The following is an 18,644-nucleotide window of genomic DNA, read 5'->3' on the forward strand; positions in this document are numbered from 1 at the left end:
GGGAATTTATCCTACAGATATGCTTTATGACTGTACATATGTAAAGATTATTCACAACAGAGCTGACAATCATAGCAAAAAGCAGAAAGACTGAAAATGCTCATCATCCTGGAAGTGGTGAAATAAATTGTGGCACATTCATACAATGAAAAGTAAAGAGGAAACTGTATAAATATTGATATATAAATGTCTCCAAGATAGATTATCAAGGGGAAAAAAAGCAAGATGTGGGACATGTTTAAAATATGCTACCTATGTGTATGAAAAGAGAGGGACAAGAATCCACATTCCCATTTGTTTAGTGTATTTATAAAGAAATGTAGGAATTATGTTTGAGAACAGCAATTTCCTCCACACCAGGGGATGGGACTAAGCAGATGGAGAACAGGATGGCAGGGAACTTTTCACTCTCATTGTGATTACACTTCAGGCATTGGAACCATTTCAGTGTATTATGTATTTTTTTAAAAAAACAATAGAATACAATTAAAATTAGCTTTATTGTGATGACCAAGCAACTGGGTTTGAGTTCTCCACACCTGTTTGTCCTGATGTCCCCTGATAGTCCTGGCGTGGACTATCAGGAGCTCCATAGGCTGGGTGCCATGTTCCACAGGTCACCCCTATTCCTGACCCTCCCCTGGGTTAGACAAGGTGCTCCAGGCCAGAATGCGCACACAAAAGTGGCAGTAGGAGGCTGGCCCATGGAGATTCTTGCTGGGGAGAAGCAGCTCCTCGAAGGTTCTGAGATGTGGGTCTACTATGCCCAAGGCAGCTCCTAGAAACAAGAGTCCCAGCCCAGCTTCTAGTATGGAGGCATCAGCTGTTCTCGATTCATGAGTGAGGAGTGGTGGTAGCGATCCCGAGTGGCAAAGTCTGCATTCTCCTGGGTGAGCTGAGTCATCTCCATGTCAACCCTCGCTAGGGATGGCGCCAAAATGATCTGCTCCTGGGGGGACTGCAGGCTCCTTTGGGGAGAGAACACAGAGGATGGTGAGACAGAAAGAGCAAGCGGAGACAGAGTAAAGGAGACCGGGCTACTCTGGGTAGAGAAATTATTTGCAAAAATGTCAACTGTGCTAATGGTTAGTGTGTAGTTAGTGTTGTAAAATCTAAACATAAATATAACTGTTGAGAGCTATGTGTACAATAGGTTTTGAACTCAAAATATGAAAAGTACTAAGCATCTTAGTCAGTTTTTTGGTTGCTGAGACCAATACGTGATACCCACAACTTAAAGGAGGAGAGGTTTATTTTGGCTCACAGTTTATAGAGGTTTCAGTCCATAGTGGATTGGCTCCAAGGCAAGGTGCATGGCAGAGGAGAGCCACTCATGGCACAGGAACCAGGAAGAAAGATAAACCTTTCTGACCACATGCTTAGTGACCCGCCTCTTCTGACCAGACCCCACCTCCTATCAGCAAGTCAGCTATATGTCCCTACAACTCAGTCACCTTCCTGTGATCACATGAGGCTCTGAGGGGACTTCAGGTATAAATCGTAACACAGTGTATAGAAGTAAGGAGAGAGTCCAGTGTTGGCCATTCTTAAGTATAAAAGCATAAAATACTACCCAGCTGAATGGAGATAATCCACAAAGCAAGATAATAAAGAATATTTGACATAAACAAAAAATGAATAGCAAGATAGTTTATATATAAACCTGACTATATTAATTACCATATTGAATGTAGATTGCTATGCTCTGTCACTTTTCTTTTTTTGTCAAATGAAGTGACGAATGAAGAAGCAGAATTGAGAAGAGGGGAGAAACTTCTTTGATTCACTGGAAAGAAAGATGACTGAGGGATGATTTCCAGAGAGCTAAGATTAACTCAGCCGGCAGCAAAGAGGCACAACTACAGAGGCTTTGACACCAAGGTGGCCTCAGGACGCAGACAGCATCCTAACATAGATGCCATCGTCACAGACAAAATAAGCTACAAAGAAAACTGTTAGGGGTAGAGGAGGAAAGCACTAGAGGAAGGATGGTGTGAGGAAACTCAGACTGGCAGCCAAGGAAGCTACAGAAGGCAGATCCTGTCACTGCTCTGTCCCTACTCAGCTTAGTGGCCTCAGGAAGCCTCTGTAATGCCGTGCACCTCCATTTTCTCATCTTCTCTGGTTCCTGCCAGGTTTTCCAGCCTGTGCTGGGGTCTCAAAGCCTCACCAAGGATTTCTTGGAAATACTTTTACTTTAAAAAAATCAGCTCTTTTACTAATACCATAGTAAGGTTCAACTGTTTACATCAGTAATATACTTGAGAGTTGTAAAACGGTAGAAATCTAATGTTACACACCTGTGGAATTTAAGCAAAAACCTGACTCTCTGCAAAATGTCCAACTACAGAAGTTTGGGTCACATGACTAATGCATTACAGATATTTTCTGAGAACATATGTAAATTACATCAGTAGAGATTCATCACTGGGTTAGCTTTTAATAAGGGTTGAATTTTTAAAAAGTAAGGTTAAGAAGTGACAAAAATGTCATACCAGTCAATCAGCGTATGTATATTTTGCCAATGTACTTTTTTTTGGCTAATTTTTTAAAAAATAGGTAAAACCATTATATTCTTCCACATTCAGGGAAATGACATAGAGTACTTCACTTTCTAGTCTAGAATGGCTTAAGAACCCTGATGTGAACTATTGCTAGAGCTTTGGGAAAGAAAGTCTTCTCATGGTGAAGGGTAACTTCGCGTCACAACTGAGAGTTGTAACAGAGGACACAACATAGCCACAGCCTGCCTGTGTACATTTTACTACTTTATCATTCTTTTCCAGCTTTGAAGGAAATCTGGGGTGTGGTTGAGGGAAAAACTCAAAACTACAAAGCAGAAAACACACTACCAATTCCTATTTTTAAATGAGTGGCCATTTCTTGGTCTTTGTAACTGTCGCAGAATACGGCCCTGGTGAGGTCAAGCAAGTTTGCTGTTGACCTAGCCCCTTCCACCTACTTCACCAACCCAGAGCCTGACCTGGGGCTTTCAGGGGTAGGCAAAGTGGTCTGTTCCAACCAAAGGACTGTCCTGTATAAGCTGCTCCTGATATGTTCTGCCTTCTACATAGTACCGTAGTGACCTCATGGTAAAGTCCCAGGAATTCAGAGTGCAACCTAAGAAGCAGTGACCTCCCACAGGCGTCTTTAAGCTTTAAAACTGGAAATGACTAAATTATTCTTGTAAATCATCACACCACATATGATCACCTACACATCATCTGTAGCTTAAGAATCCGTGGGCATTTTCTATACAGAACTGTTCCCATTTAAGCTCTGCTTTCCCCTCAGGACTGGGTTGTTGGGGAAAAGAGATCAGTGTGGGTATGTTGTGATCTGAGTCACCCAAAACTGGGTGAGAGGCGAGGAGGCCACACACCCTTCCTGCAGCTCCACATGGGACATCTAGTCCAGCCAGCGGAAACCAATGACAGGAAGTTCTCCTCTCATATCCCGGGTCTCATCTCTGGTTCTTTCCTAGAACCCTGCTCCCTTTTCTTCATCATCCTAAGCCCTAGCACCAAGGTTTCATTTCTTGTGCCAACTTGAACATATTGGCAGTAATCACGAAGAGCTGTCCTAAAAAGGATTCTGAGAAACAAGAAGGTATTGTTTCATGGTGTGGAGTTTCAGTTCAGGAAGATGAAAAGATCTGGAGATGGGTGGGGATGATGGCTGCATGACAATGATTGTGCTTAATACCACTTAAGAATAGTTAAGATGGAAAATATATGTGTATTTTACCACAATAATAACTTACATCTGGGCTCAATGGAAAAGGGTCCCATAATTCATTAGCAATGTCTGGGCAAAGAAGGTAGAAATATTGGCAAGTGCAAACCAGACAACTAGAGTCTCAAAAGCAAACTAACAAAGTGAAACTTAATAAACACTTGGCTAGATTCTGCCTGGATTTGCCCAGGCTGCGGCTCTTGAGCCTCACTGATATTAAAAGGTGACAGAATGAAGGGAGGAGTTTACCAGGACCTCAGGGCCTTAAAAGGTAAGGAAGCCTCGGTGCTCGAGAGTAGAGGAGAGGGGAAAGGATGAAGTCCTCAGGAAATGTGACCTCCTCTGTGAGGCCTTCCCTTTCCTGTGTGTCTCAGTCCCTCTGCAGGCCCCACTGCAATCCTCCAGGATCTCACTATATTTCCGTGTTTGGCCTCTGAGCTGCTGCTAGTGCATGATACCAACTACCTCTGACTTGAGACGGAGGAGTGTGAGTCCTGGTTTCACATTTTCTTGGCTGTACCCTCGCATGTGATTAAGTATTGATGCTAATGAGTCTTAGACCGTGAACTACTGAGAGGAGCCCTGTTGAAACCTCAGCAATCAGGTTCTAGAAAAGCTGCTGCTCATATGACTGAGGATAGGACAGGCAGAAAACAGGAGCTGGAGGAAGATGCTGATGGGCCGGAACCAGGGCTGGGGTGGAGCAGTGAGGAGCAGAATGGGAGCCTCCTAAGGTTCTCAGTGGTCAGCTTCCACACCACCGTCCAGGCTGAAGCTTGGCCAAGAACGGGACCCCCTCAGCATCACCAGGACTCTGGGACACCCATTCACCCTGGTACCATGACCCAAATTGGCACAGACCTGCAGTAGGGGATCAGACGAGACCTCACCCACTGGAAAAAGCTGAAGTTGGAGGCTGATCCTGCACAGAGGAGAAACATAAATATTTATGAAAGCTGCACATATGCATCCAGAATCCTAGCTTCAGCGGAGCGAATGTATACCTTCAGTGTGCATGCACACACGTATGCACATTTGCAGAATAAGGACAAATATTTTTCCTTTTTCACTCTAACCAGGCAACATTCCTTGCATATGCCCTGACAACAACCTATTAAAGACAATTAAAGACTTTATACCCATATGTAGTTTCCAAATGTCTATTTCTAAACACCAAAATCCCAAGAAAGAAATTGAATAAAGTGCTATAAAGAAAAGAGCAGGCAACTTGTTAACTTGCATCTTAAGGAGTCAAAAAAAATTTTTCACATTTACTTTTAGATTTATACCGATATGTGTTAAATACATGCTATAAAATCCCCCACTGGGCCAATACTCTTTAAGAATAGGAAACACGTCTTTTTCATCCTTGTAGCCCTCACAGGATCTGACACTTAAGAAGTTTTTGACAGGCATTAAGTGAATCAAACAGTTCACTATGTAGAAATATTAGTGTTGATGCTTGAAGTGAGATTGCTGTTGACAGCGATCAAACAATTCTGGTATAATCTTTTATTTATTTATTTATTTATTTATTTTGGTTTTTCTCTGGTACTGGGAACCGAACTCACAACCTTGCGCTTGCCAGGCAGGTGCTTTTGCCGCTGAGCTAAATCCCCAGCCCCTAATCTTTCTTTTAAAAATAAAGTCTCCTTTCAGTGTGTGTTTACAGAAAAAAACCCTCACATAATACATTATGTACTATTTGAAAAAATCAAATGTAATTTTAGAAAACACTTTTTTTTTTGAGCAGGGTCTCACTATGTAGCCCAGGCTGGCCTCAAATATGGCTATCCTCCTACCTCAACTACCCCAGTATTGGGATTATAGAGCTAAGCCATCACTCTTGGCTAGAAAATCCTTTTCTAAGATTAGCTATAGATATATAGATATATAGGTGGTATTGGTTAGACCAGGCTCAGTGAGCGAGCAGGAAGTTAGCATTATTTTAAGAACTTACTCAGCATTATGCAGCTGATATCATGTTTACCCCATATCATTTAGGGTTCTTATGGTTAAAGAAAGCATACACTTTAGATTTACACTAGTACCTGCAATTGCAAAAAAAGGAGTCCCAATACATTTAGAGCATCATTAGAGCATCTGTCAGAAGTCAGGAAGGAAGACAAATATTTTATTAGCAGGTCCTACTTAGAAGTGCTCATTTAAATTCTGACCTATCTAAATTTTAGATGGATTTTGGTCTAAAACTTGATTTTGTACTTTTCTGTGATTCAATTTCTGGGAAATATTGAATATAGAAATTTCTTAAGATCAAACTATCTTTTTAAAATTTCAGAAGCACACCTCACACTCATGGTCATCCTGAGCAGATGCCCTCTATCTTGTAGCATTGCTCTGATGCTAAGGTAGTTTCTCTTCTGCTTTCTCTGTATTTGCCACACCCTAAATAAACTTTTGCTCTGTACTATGTGAGCCTTGACTCCCTATTTCTCATTGAAATGGGGAGGCCCACTTCTCCATTCTTCGATGAAGTGAGGGCAAGGACTGGAACAGAGGTAGAAGACCACCCAGAGACCTCTGCCAGATGTGACAGTCTTAAGAATTTTAAAAATTCATTTGCCTGGATTATTCTGTTCTACCTGGTTTAGTCAGGCCTAATTGCCTTATTTCAAATTGGAGCAACATAGAATTTTCTGAAGAGGGCTCTCTAATCTATTTTGTAAGTAGCTTTATTATTGAGGGAAAATATACAATAAACTACGTGCTCGGGTTTGTATGTGTTTCCCAGAGTACATTAATTGGGAATTTATTCCCAGCATGGAAGTGTTGAGAGAGGCGGGGTCTTTAAGATTCATGCCACCCCCCTGGAGTGGGTTAGTCATCTCTGGAGTGGGTTCCTCGTTAAAGGATGAGTTTGGCTCCCTGCTCTCCCTATCCTCCCCCTTCTCTCCCTTCCTCCTCCTCCACCTTCTTCCATCCTCCTTTTCTCTCTCTCCCCTTCCATGTGATGCCTTCTGCCATTTTATGTAGCAAAAAGGCATCACCAGGTATGGCCCCCAATCTGGACTTCCCAGCTTCCAGAACTGTTAGCCAAATAAACTTATGTTGTTTACAAATTACCCAGTCTTCAGGGTTCTGTTATAGCATCAGAAAATTATATATTTTCTATTTTTCCTTTTTTCTGTATTCTTGATGCTCTGGCATTTTGGGCCTTGATTCTGGGGAGTCCAGCTAATTCCTAGATACAGCACACACAAAGCATATTACCTTTGGTAAACAAATAAACCCACCCACACCCCCAGCTTTATCCTTCATCAAATTCTCACAAGCTGAGCCACTGTTCTCCCTGGCCTAAATCACACAAGGACTGGACAATGAGAATTTAGAATCTGCCACAATTATTCAGACTATCCCTTGTGACCTTAATGAATCTGCACTGACTTTCCAGTTCCTTCCTACAAAAACCCAATGTTTTCTGGGCCATGTTCTCTCCTCTCCCTCCTCTGCCCCTGACTGACCCTTGTCCTTCCCATGTGGTCTGGGCTGGGATGCCATGCCATGCCAACTGTGTCCAGAGACATGTGAGTATAAATTCCTACATGACAGTCCTGTCCAAGTCTGTGTGCTTCACCACACCTGATTAAATCAAATCCCAGATACAATCTTGGAACAAGCTGATGTATTTAAAATGCACAATTTGCTCCATGTTGACATGTGTATGTACACGTACCATACACACACCATGGAACCACCATACCAGCAAGATAACTACCACACTCATTGCCTTCAAAAGTCTTTTCAAATCACTTCCTAAGGACTTCCTCTCCTGCCTTTCCCAGCCACCACTTCCAAAAGCACTTATCTGCTGTCACTGTAGATTTCTTTATATTTTCAATGGCTAGATATAAACTAAATATACAGATTAGATAAAGACATAGACATAGATTAGATATAGGTATACAGATATATAGATAGACATAGATATAGATTTAGATAGATATGAAATCAAGTAAAATGCTAAGAATTCTTTCTCATTGGTAAATTCTACTGATTGATTTCAAATGTCAAGTCAGCCCTGTATTCCTGGGATAAACCTATTTGGTCCTTATCTTATGTACATATTGCTATATTCAATTTGTTAAAATGTTGTTAAGAATTTTTACATCTGTGAGGCCAGGGATATCAGTAATAGAGCACTTGCCTAGCATGAGCAGGGCTCTAGGTTCAAATCCTCAGTTCCGCATCAGAAAATAAAAAGGCATTCATGGAGTATGTTAGTGTGTAGCTTTCCAATGAACTTATACTGAATTGATAATCTTTCTTCTGTAAATATTTGGTAGAATTAATCAGTGAAATCATCTGGGCCTAGAGATTTTTTTTATTGGAAAGTTTTTGGTGACTGATTTAGTTTCTCTAATAGATAACCAGAATAGTACTATATTTATTTCTTCTTGAGTAAATTTTGACGGTTTGTATCTTTCAAGGAATTTGTCCAGTTCACTTATCAAATTTATTGGCATAAGGCCATTTATAGTATTCCTCTATTTTTCTTTTAGTATCTGTAGAATCTCTTGATCATCTTTCTCATTCCTGGTATTAGTATTGTGTGCCTTCTCTTATTTTACTCTGTAACCAGGCTGGCTAGAAGTTCATCAAGTTTATTGATCTTTTGACCTAATCAGTTTTTTAATTTTATTGTCATTCTCTATTTTTTCCTTTTTCATATTTAGTTGATTTCTACTAAGACATTATTTTTGTTTTTCCTCTTGTTTTGGGCGTAATCTAATCTTCTTTACCTAGTTTCTTAAATTGGGAGTTGTGGTCACTGGTTTGGTAACTTTCTTCTTTCCTAACATAGGCATTTCCTAATATATGAATTTCCATTACATAATTAGCTACATTTACCATTTTAATATGTGGCATTTGCATTCTCTTTCAGTTCAAAACACTGTAATTTTACTTCTGCTTTCCTCTTTGAGCCATGGGTCAGTTTCTGTAGCCTATTTAGTGTTCTTTAGTACTGGTTAGTTAGTGTTATCTTTGAAATATTTAGGAATTTTCTCATATCTTTCCGAAACGTATTTCTAATCATTTCATAATTACTTCCCCCTTTGGTCAGAAAAATATTTTATTTTTGGAATGACTTGAACAGTGGTAAATTTATTTAAAAATAAGTGAAAGATTTATACAATTTGAAGAGAAACCAGAGTATTAAATATTTAGGAATTTTCTCATATCTTTCTGAAATTTATTTCTAATTATTTCATAATTACTTCCCCCTTTGGTCAGAAAAATATTTTATTTTTGGAATGACTTGAATAGTGGTAAATTTATTTAAACATAGGTGAAAGATTTATACAATTTGAAGAGAAACCAGAGTATTAAATATTTAGGAATTTTCTCATATCCTTCTGAAATTTATTTCGAATTACTTTCCCCTTTGATCAGAAAAATATTTTATTTTTGAAATGATTTGAATAGTGGTAAATTTATTAAAATATTGTTTATATCATAGAATGTGGTCTATCCTGGAAAATGTTTGTTCTGTTTTCTTTCTCTCTCTTTTTTTTTTTTGGCAGGGGGCAGTTCTGAGCTACATTCCCAGACTTTAGAGGGTCTGATAAATGTCAGGTCAGATTTGTTGATGGTGCTATTTGAGCCTACTAGTGTTTTATCTACTAGAGAGAGAGAGAGAGAGAGAGAGAGAGAGAGAGAGAGAGACTGAAATTTCTGACTGTGGTTGTCAACTTTTCTATTTCTTCTTGCACTCTTATCAAGATTTTGCTTCATACATTTTAAAACTCTGTTTTTAATTGCATAAATGTTAAGATTTTTTATGTCTTCTTGGGGAACTTTTTCTTCCCTCTTTATGAAAAGATCTTCTTTCTCTTTGGTAATATCCTCATCTCTGAAATCTTTGATGTTAATATAGCTACTCTAGCTTTCTTTTGATTAGTGTTATCCTGGTGTATCTTTTTATATCCTTTTACTTTTTAAAAGAATTTATTTTAATGCAATATAAGTAGATACTAATAAAGAAAATATAAAATACTCTTTCTGTATGAAAAATAAACAAAATTGCATAACCAAATAATTGAAGAGTAACAGTGCTTAAAATACTATATATCATGATCTTTAAAGAATGGCCAAAATGGTGCTTTGAGTACAAGTCAAAAAAGATTCTCTCTTATAAAGAAGAAACAAACAAAAGGACAAAACTTCTTCTTCAATGAGCAGAATAAACTAGTAGTATAAATGAAACAAATTAGCATTTACCTTAAAATACTTTTGAAACAACAGAATAGATAATTTGAGGAGTTATTTGAACATCTTACTTTCTATTGAAGAACTGGTTCTTTGAAAAAGTAAACAAAATAGACAAACTCTTAGCCAATCTTACCAAGAAAAAAAAGGAAAGAAATGACATAATCTTTTTTAGTTTTGACCTATTTGTGTCTTTATATTTAAAAGATAATTCTTTTAAGCACAGCTGATTCATGCTTTTTTATTCAACTGACAGTTTTCCCCTTTAATCGGTGGTGTTTAGATAATCTATATTCAGTGTGATAACTGATATGATTAGGAAGGTATAAATTGTCTTGTTATTTATTTTTTCTTTATGTCAAATAGACTTTATTATCTTTGTCCTTTTTCTGCCTTATTTTAATTTGAATAATTTTTCATTAAACTTCATCTCATTTGGGCTTTTATATTGGGTTTATATTATACTTGTTCTTTTATTGTGTTATTTAGTGGTTGCTGCAGGGTTTATAGTGATATCTTAAACTTAGTACACTCTACATTCAAGTAATATCCAGTTAGTACCCCTAATTTCTCACCTGCTTTAAATTCTGTGCACTAGCATAGGAAACTTCGAGCAGTACACATCCTCAGTAAGCTCCACAGTACATTTCATCCCTCCAGGGCCTTGTGCCAGCGTTGCCATTCATTCTACTTCTACAGCCAACTCTTATAAACCTTGCAATGTTTTTATTATTTTTCAGTTATTGTCATTTAGGGACCTGTCATACAGTATTTTTCCTCCTAGACCATAAGCTCCTTGAAAATGGCATTCACATGACTCAATGCTGGCATTTAATAGATGTTCAAAACATGATTTTTTCTCCCATGAATGCTAACAGGGTAAAAAATAGCACAGCCACTTACCAAGGTGGAGCCCTGGACTGGCTTGGCCAATGTAGAAATACAAGACGGCAGCGACGCTCATGTTAACAAGAGTGTAAACCCACTGGGTCACAAACATGATGAGAAGGGATCCAACTGCCTGAGGGAACAGAGGAGGAAGTGCTCTGACGGCTCTCCACAAGGCAAGTGAGAGGCAAGCTCTGCCCTACACAGACAACAGTCTCTCTCATCAGCTTCTGATCTCTGTAAAAGTCTGAATAATTGAAGTTCACTCATAGTCCAAAAAAACTCATTTAAACAGATATTTGGAAGATCCTTTTGAAAACAGCATTTTAACCAAACTATCAACAATCAGATCTTCTATCCTAGCTCCTTGTCCCATTCCTCCCTGGGAGGAATAAATTCGCATAAAACTCATATAACACAAGGGTTATCAGATACAGTTGATTATTTAAAAAGTGAACATTTGATTAAAATATGTGGTTCATTAAATATAAATCTCACCATATATTGTCTCATCTAAATTTTGATGCAGTAGAGAATTAAATCACATTGCTTTTAATGAAGCCCCCTCCCCAAGGTTCACATGACCCCACCTGAATTATTTCTCAAGGGCCATCAAGATCAAGCTGAAGTTACTCACCCCTAACAGGGAGACCCAGGGGTTACACATGTGGGTGTAGAAAGAAGTTGATCTCCTCCGCATCTCTTGTTCCTGGAGTTTAGGCTTCAGTAACAAATCTAAAAAATAAATTAGCCAAATCCCTGGTTACTCATTTTCTACCAAACTCTGTCCTACTTTTATAAGCAAATGCCTATAAGCTGCTTGTACTTAATTTTGGTTTTTTTTTTTGGTTTTTCTCCGGTACCGGGAACCGAACTCACGACCTTGCACTTGCCAGGCAGGCGCTTTGCCACTGAGCTAAATCCCCAGCCCCTGTACTTAATTTTGTAATTCAGCCTAAAGACAACTAGCAGTTACTCTGGGAGAAGGAAGAAAGAAAGATGGCTTCTACCAGCCAAGGATCTGAAAAGAAATGGAAAGGAGGCCAGAGATGGAAGCCCCCCTAAACCCACCACACATCCATCCAAATCTGTCATCTGGGGGAACCCCTGGGAGTTTAGATCTCCCCTCTTTCAGATGAAAGGGTATGGAATTGGGGGTATTAATAGCTGTTGTTCCTGGCCACAGGTGTGAGTATTAGGGGTGATGGGCCAGGCTGGCTTTCATTTACTGCAGGGTAGTTTGTGCTACTGTCTGAATCTGATGGTCAGCTCAGGTTAGCCTGGGCTCAGGCATAGACCGGAAGCTAAGGAAGGAGACAGAGGGAAGCAGAACTGCTCTTCTGATTCCTTCCTCTGGCAGCTGAGGGGACTGAGAGGGAAAGGACCTGGTCCTAAATACATAATGGTCTCACCTCATCCTCCCTGAATTTCGAGGGCATCAGAACTCAGAACCATGTCATGTTTTATTTTGCTCTGCCTTCCCAAATTACTCCTAATTGCAGAAGTGTTTAATTTAACTCCAAAAATGCATATAGATTGTTTAACTGTATGGTTCATGTTTTAACCACCATGAACACCGCAATGGTGATCCAATCAAATGATATATTGGGTTAACTTTGCTGCATGTTTATACTTCATGTCAACATTAAACCTTTATAGTTTCTTCTCAGCTCAACAGCTCCCTAACTCACTATTCTCCAGCACCAAATTCCTGCTTGAGCCAAACTGCCTTGAATGTGCCCAGCCCTTCCCTTTTGGCCATGCGTCCCTATCCTGTCTCACACACCAGTCTTCTCCACCTCAGTTGCTTCTGATTGGTTGGTCCCTGGAATCCAGGTGGGATCCCCTCCTGGTGGTCCCCTGTCCCTCTGCTTGTCTAACTCTTATTCATTCCTCAGCTCACTATCACTTCCTCTCAGAAATCTACCTTATTACCTCATACCATTAATATATCTTTATGACCCATCCCTTCTCCTTCAGAGAAACTATTATTTGTAGTTGCACATTTATTTATGTGTATCTATGTCCATCCTTTAAGGGTGTAGGGCCCACATCAGTCTTGAGCCTAGGGCTTGGCAGGTAGCTGGTGCTCACTTTATATTCCTGGCCCAACTCCTCTGTCCTCTTTGGTCACTGAATGTCTGACTAGCTGCTCTGAAGCACATGCCATGAGATAATTTCATAACCTGTCTTTACCATTCTTAACTTCCTGGTCACTCCTTCTTGTCTTGTTAAAGATTTCAGCTCCTGACTCACCTTCTCTCTTTTTCTAGCTCCACCCATCATCATTCCAGGTGACATGGCGACTTTTACAAAACCCACTCAATACCATCCTCTCTCTTAGTTCCTTGAAATCCTCAATCCAACAATCAATATCTCCCCTACATCTCCCCGAACCCTGTGTGTGTGCGTGTGGTGCTAGGGATCAAATCCAGGGTTTTGTGCAGACAAGGCAAATGCTCTGCCACTGAGCTCTACTCTTCTTCCCCTAAGTCACACTTGAGGTTTCTCATTGCCAGTAACCTTATATTTCCTAAATCATGACTTTAAGTAATCTACCCTCAGCTCATTACCTCCTTTAAAAAAAAAGGATGTAGCTTTTTGCTTTACTGTCCTTCACTCCAATAACACATGGTCCACAGAGGAGCCCTAGGATGTTTTTGCTTTCTATCATCTACCTCTTGTTTTCACTAATTTCTCATGTAGTTTAAGTTCTGCTACAGTTTAGATCTTAAATGTCTCCCAAAGCCTATATGTCAAAGGCATCGTCCGCAGGGATATGGTGGAAACTTCAGTGGGAAGTCTTTTTGTCATTAGGGGCATACCTTTGATGCAAATTGTGTGATCCTAGTTCTTCCTCTGTCTATTGTGTCCTAGTCATGGAGTGGGAGGTTCTACTCTATTGTGCCATCCTGACACAATGAGCTACTTTGCCACGGGCCCCAAAAACAATAGGGCCAACCAACCATACACTGAACCCTCCAAAACTGTGAGCCAAAATGAGCCTTTTCTTCCCATAAGTTGGTTAGGCATTTGTTATAGTGATGGAAGACTGACTGATACATGTTCCAAGGTGCATGATACATGTACCAGTGTGCCCTTGCATATACATCTGCTTCCACATTTCAGCTTTTCTCAGCAGTCTTCTACTTAGTCAACTCATTCTCCTACCCTCTGATATAACAAAGAGAACTTTCATACTCTCTTATCACCGATCTTCCAGCCCACTTACATCTGGAACCTCCACTCTTCCATGTCTTCTTTTACAGCACATGAAACAGACCCTGCTCCTACCTCTGGTCCCACGCCTCCATTTATGGCCTGGATCTCACCCACTTTGGTCTATTCAAGGAGTTGTCTCTCACATCATCCATTTTTCTGTCCCCTGCTGAATCCTTCCAGTTATGGTTTAAATATGAAGTATCCCTCAAAGACTCATGAGTGGAGGGTTTGATCCCCAAACAGGAAAGTGTGGCACTGTGGAGAAGAAAATGCTTCAAGAAGGAAATAACCATGTGTCTGTTGCTGTCAGCTTGTGTGTCAGTGCTGAAGGATCAATCCAGAGGTGCTCTACCACTGAGCTACCCCAGCCTTTCCTCCTCCTGCTCCTCCTCCTCTTGTCCCTCCCTCCCCTCCCATTCCCTTTCCCACTTCTTCCTGTTTTTATTATCCTTTTGAACCAGGTCTCATTAAGGTTGTCCAGACTGGTCTTGAATTTATGATACACCAGCCTCAGCTTCCTGAGTAGCTGGGATTACAGGCATGTGCCACTGATCTTTTCTTTGACTAAAGACTGAATATAGGGGCTGGGGATTTAGCTCAGCGGCAAAAGCGCCTGCCTGGCAAGCGCAAGGTCGTGAGTTCGGTTCCCGGTTCCGGAGAAAATAAAAAAAAAAAAAAAAAAAGACTGAATATTAATTTGTCTACTCAATGTCTCACCTCAGTTGGCTAATAAATATCTCAAACTTAATATGGCTAAAGTAAAAATCTATTCTCCATGAGTCTTCTTCATCTGAGTAAATGATAGCACTATTCATGCACACATCCAAGATCCACACTGATTCCTCTCTTTCATGCCTACATCAATTCTGTCTACAAATACTGTTCATTCTATTATCAAGATATATTGTGAATATGATCACTCCTCTCCACCTCCACTGCTCCACCCTTGTCCAAGCCACTTTTGCCATCTGTTTCCTGCACTGGTTCCTGTGGTAGATTTCACAACCATAGTACATTTCCCAGATTTCCTGCAGGTAGGTATGGCCAGGTGATGAAATTCTCACCAAAGGAATATGAACAGACATGGTGAGTGTCACTTGTGGACCAAAGTTTTAAGAGACTGTGTGCCTTTTCTCTGTGCTATTTCCCCCTCCTTTCCTGAAATATGAATGGGGTCATTTAACCTTGACATTGCCCTTGGCAAAGTCCTAGGGTATCACAAAGTCAAACACACAGAAAGGGCCTGGTGTTCCAAAGCGCACAATACTAATGCATGGAGGAGACATTCCCGTGTACTTGAACCTTTATAACACAAGTGAGAAATGACTTTCTATTTTGATAGCAGTTTGGCCTCCCCTAATTAATACATTTGCAAATTGACCATGGCTTCTTTCTTACCTCTATCCAATCCATTTCTCACAAAGTTGGTGATCATAAAGTCTGAATCGGATGACACTGCAGCCCTCACTAGAACACTCAAGGGTCTTGTATTACACACACAATGCTCCCCCACAGCACTGCCTCCCACTTTCTTTGCTTGACTCCTCTCCTACCTCTCTGCTATTTTGGGATTGGCCAGCCCACCCCCACCAGTACCTTCAGATAAGCCACTTCGTCCTCTAGAACTCTTCTTCCTCTTCTCTGCTGGGCTCTCTGCTTTGAACAATTTAATTCTTTGTTGAAATATTCTATTCCCAGCATGATCTTTTAAGATAAAATCACTTGAAACAGTATTCACTCCTCCCCACTCCTCTCTCTCTACACATTGCTCCACTTTATGACTCTTCATAATAGCTAGCACTTATGATGTTACAGTACATATTTGCTTGTTTGTTAGGTATCTGCCCCTACTAGAATGTGAGCCTTGTGACAGCAAAGATGTCTGTTCAGCTTGTTTCTCTAACAGAACAGGGCCTGGAATGTCAGTGTTTCATCCATGTGGTTGAATGAATGAACTATTCCACCCCCAAAGAAATCTTCATCCTCTTCATCATGTGCTTCCAAACATTATATTTAGTTTTTTATGCATTCATACCTGGAGGGGCAACTATCAACTTCTATATCTATAAATGCCAACTCTAAGCATTTGGAAATTTGTGCATAAGAACTTAATAAAAGTCTCCTTACTAATTATGCCTTAAAATATAGACTGCCAAGACTTATGATTGGCTTGAACGAAAGCTCTATTGCATTTTTTAAAAAAGGAATCTGACTATTATTAATTAAACTGTATAATTTTAAAATTTAAATGTATGGTTGACTTTTTAAATCATAGACTTAATGAAATGCAGTTGTCCCCTTAGTGTTTTTTAACTTTATTTTTCGGTACTGAAGATTGAACCCAGCACAAGGTAGGCAAGTGCTCTACCACTGAATCAAACCTCTAGCCCCTACTTCATATCTTTTCAGAATAAATAAACACATATTTGTAAATAGCACAAACAAACTGAAGATGTATATTGGTACAGTCTATGTAGAGTCATGTTTAAAGCCCATGTGGAATTTTATCATGTTGAAACTATAATTTACTTAACCACTTTCCAGATTCTGAGGGTATCAGCTATTTCTAACTTGTCATTAACACAAACAATACCATGACCATCATGTGCACATTTTTTGGCTTGTTTGGTTTTGGGTTGTTTTCTTGTTACACAATTCCCCCAAGTAGATTTACTGAATTGGGGCAATTATATAATTTTATATTTATTGCTAGTCTTGGAAGATCAGTCTCCAAAAAAGGATGAAAAAGTGGGACTTCTAGCTACAGCAATGTAAAGAGGTCAGTAATTCTTCTCCTCCCCAAATAATTCTAAAACTAGACAAAATAGAAAAAAAAAAAAAAACCCAGTCACATCAGGGCTCCAGAAATTTACCAAATCAAGATAAGAAGTTGTGAAGGGTTTATTTTTCAAAAACTGCTGGAGCTAAGGGTAAAATAGTGAGAGTCTGTGGTCTTTCTGCCTGAGCTACTCTTGTCCATGCCTCAGTCCTCACTACCACAGAACTAGGTAGAAAACAACTGGTTTCTACCAAGCAAAGGCAAATAACTTGGAGTGGGAGCAGAGAGATGGTCCTATGAGTCAAATATGGTGAATACAGTAAAAAATGAATGGGTACAGCTTCTTGGTCTTTTGACAAAGATCAAGTGTTGTATCAGTTCTTATCAGAAAAATGAACGGAGAAAATTCTCAGCTTTGCCAGTCTGAGGGTGTAGACCCAGCTATGGTGAGCAGTAATAGGGAGACCCTGGAGATGCGAGAGCTGAAGACAGAGTGATGACCTCCCACAACCTCCCCTGGGTGACTGGAAAGCAATCCTGGGCTGGGAGAAGCCTGAGAGAGCTGGCTAAAAGTAAAAGCCAGGAGAGATCAGAGAATCAGCTGCAGCTTTGGCCATGCTTCCCAGCCTGCATATGGGTCCACCAGCAGAGACAGAAGCCTCATGGACTATAGAGGCACAGGGATACAGCTAAAAGCCAGGCTAAAAAACTAAAAATGAGGATTAAAAACTAACTACAGACCTGAGCAGCCACCTACCACAGGAGAGACAGATTGCACATTTCAGATCCAGGCAATTTGCTAAAACAAGCAAATGGAACCAGTGTAGAAAAACTCAGAAATATACATCAGAATCAAGAGCTGCAACATATTACCTATATTGTCCAGTTTTCTTTTTTTATTTTTCCAGTACCAGGAATCGAACTCACGACCTTGCGCTTGCCAGGCAGGCGCTGTGCCGCTGAGCTAAATCCCCAGCCCCCATTGTCCAGTTTTCAAAGTGAAATTACAAGACACATAAAGAAACAGGAAGCTGTGATCCATGCTCAGAGAAAATAGATCAACCAAAAGAAACTAACTTTGATGTGCCTACATGGTATATTTAACAGAACAAACAGCCATTATAAACATGTTGAAAGAATTAAAGAAAAATATAGTGTCAAGGACTAAAGGAAAATAATATGACTTAAAAACACAGACTTTAAAATGATTTTAAAAACAGAATACAAATAGGAAAATATGAAGTATAAAAAGAACCAAAGGTGAAGAAATATGAACTATAAAAAAGAACCAAAGGAAAACTATACAATTAAAAATCAGAATAGGCCTGGTATGGTGATTCATGCGTGTAATCCCAGCACTTGGGAGGCTGAGGCAGGAGAATCACGAGTTAAAGGCCATGCTTGGCTACATAGTGAGACTTTGTCTCAAAACAAGCAAATAAACAAACAAAACCCCCAAAACAAACAAATAAAAAACCCATAATAGAGACGAAAAATTTTACTACCTGAGCTCAACAGCAGATTTGAGAAGAACATAGAATCAGCAAGTTTGAAGATAGATCAATACAAATTATCTGAAGTGAAGAACAGAGGGGAGGAGGTGGGAGAAAAGAAATGCAGCTTCAAAGATGAACAAATACAGATATATGGGAGCCCTGTAGAGGCTGGAGGGAAAGGGCAGAAAAAAAAATGAAGAAATAATGGCCAAAAACTTCCCAAAGTTGATGAAAAACTTAATCTTCATGTCTGGGAAGAACGTATTAGTTGTTATTTTCAGCAAAGTATATATATA

The 18,644-nt window shown here is 39.7% G+C and overlaps 1 protein-coding gene across 1 annotated transcript in view; it reads right to left on the minus strand.

Moving 5' to 3' along the window:
* Positions 1-481: 481 nt before the first annotated feature.
* The window catches only part of Slc12a8 (solute carrier family 12, member 8), a 147,066-nt gene continuing 128,903 nt past the window's right edge, over positions 482-18,644 (minus strand). Inside the window, exons 11-14 of the mRNA XM_005386546.2 lie at positions 11,489-11,586; positions 10,867-10,984; positions 4,597-4,657; positions 482-968 (exon numbers count right to left, since the gene is read on the minus strand). Of these exons, the coding sequence (XP_005386603.1) occupies positions 806-968; positions 4,597-4,657; positions 10,867-10,984; positions 11,489-11,586 (440 nt within the window). The 3' untranslated portion in view covers positions 482-805. The remainder of the gene's footprint in view (positions 969-4,596; positions 4,658-10,866; positions 10,985-11,488; positions 11,587-18,644) is intronic.

This window comes from Chinchilla lanigera, unplaced genomic scaffold, assembly GCF_000276665.1.
Source record: "Chinchilla lanigera isolate Chin_1 unplaced genomic scaffold, ChiLan1.0 scaffold00026, whole genome shotgun sequence".
NCBI classification, from domain to species: domain Eukaryota; kingdom Metazoa; phylum Chordata; class Mammalia; order Rodentia; family Chinchillidae; genus Chinchilla; species Chinchilla lanigera.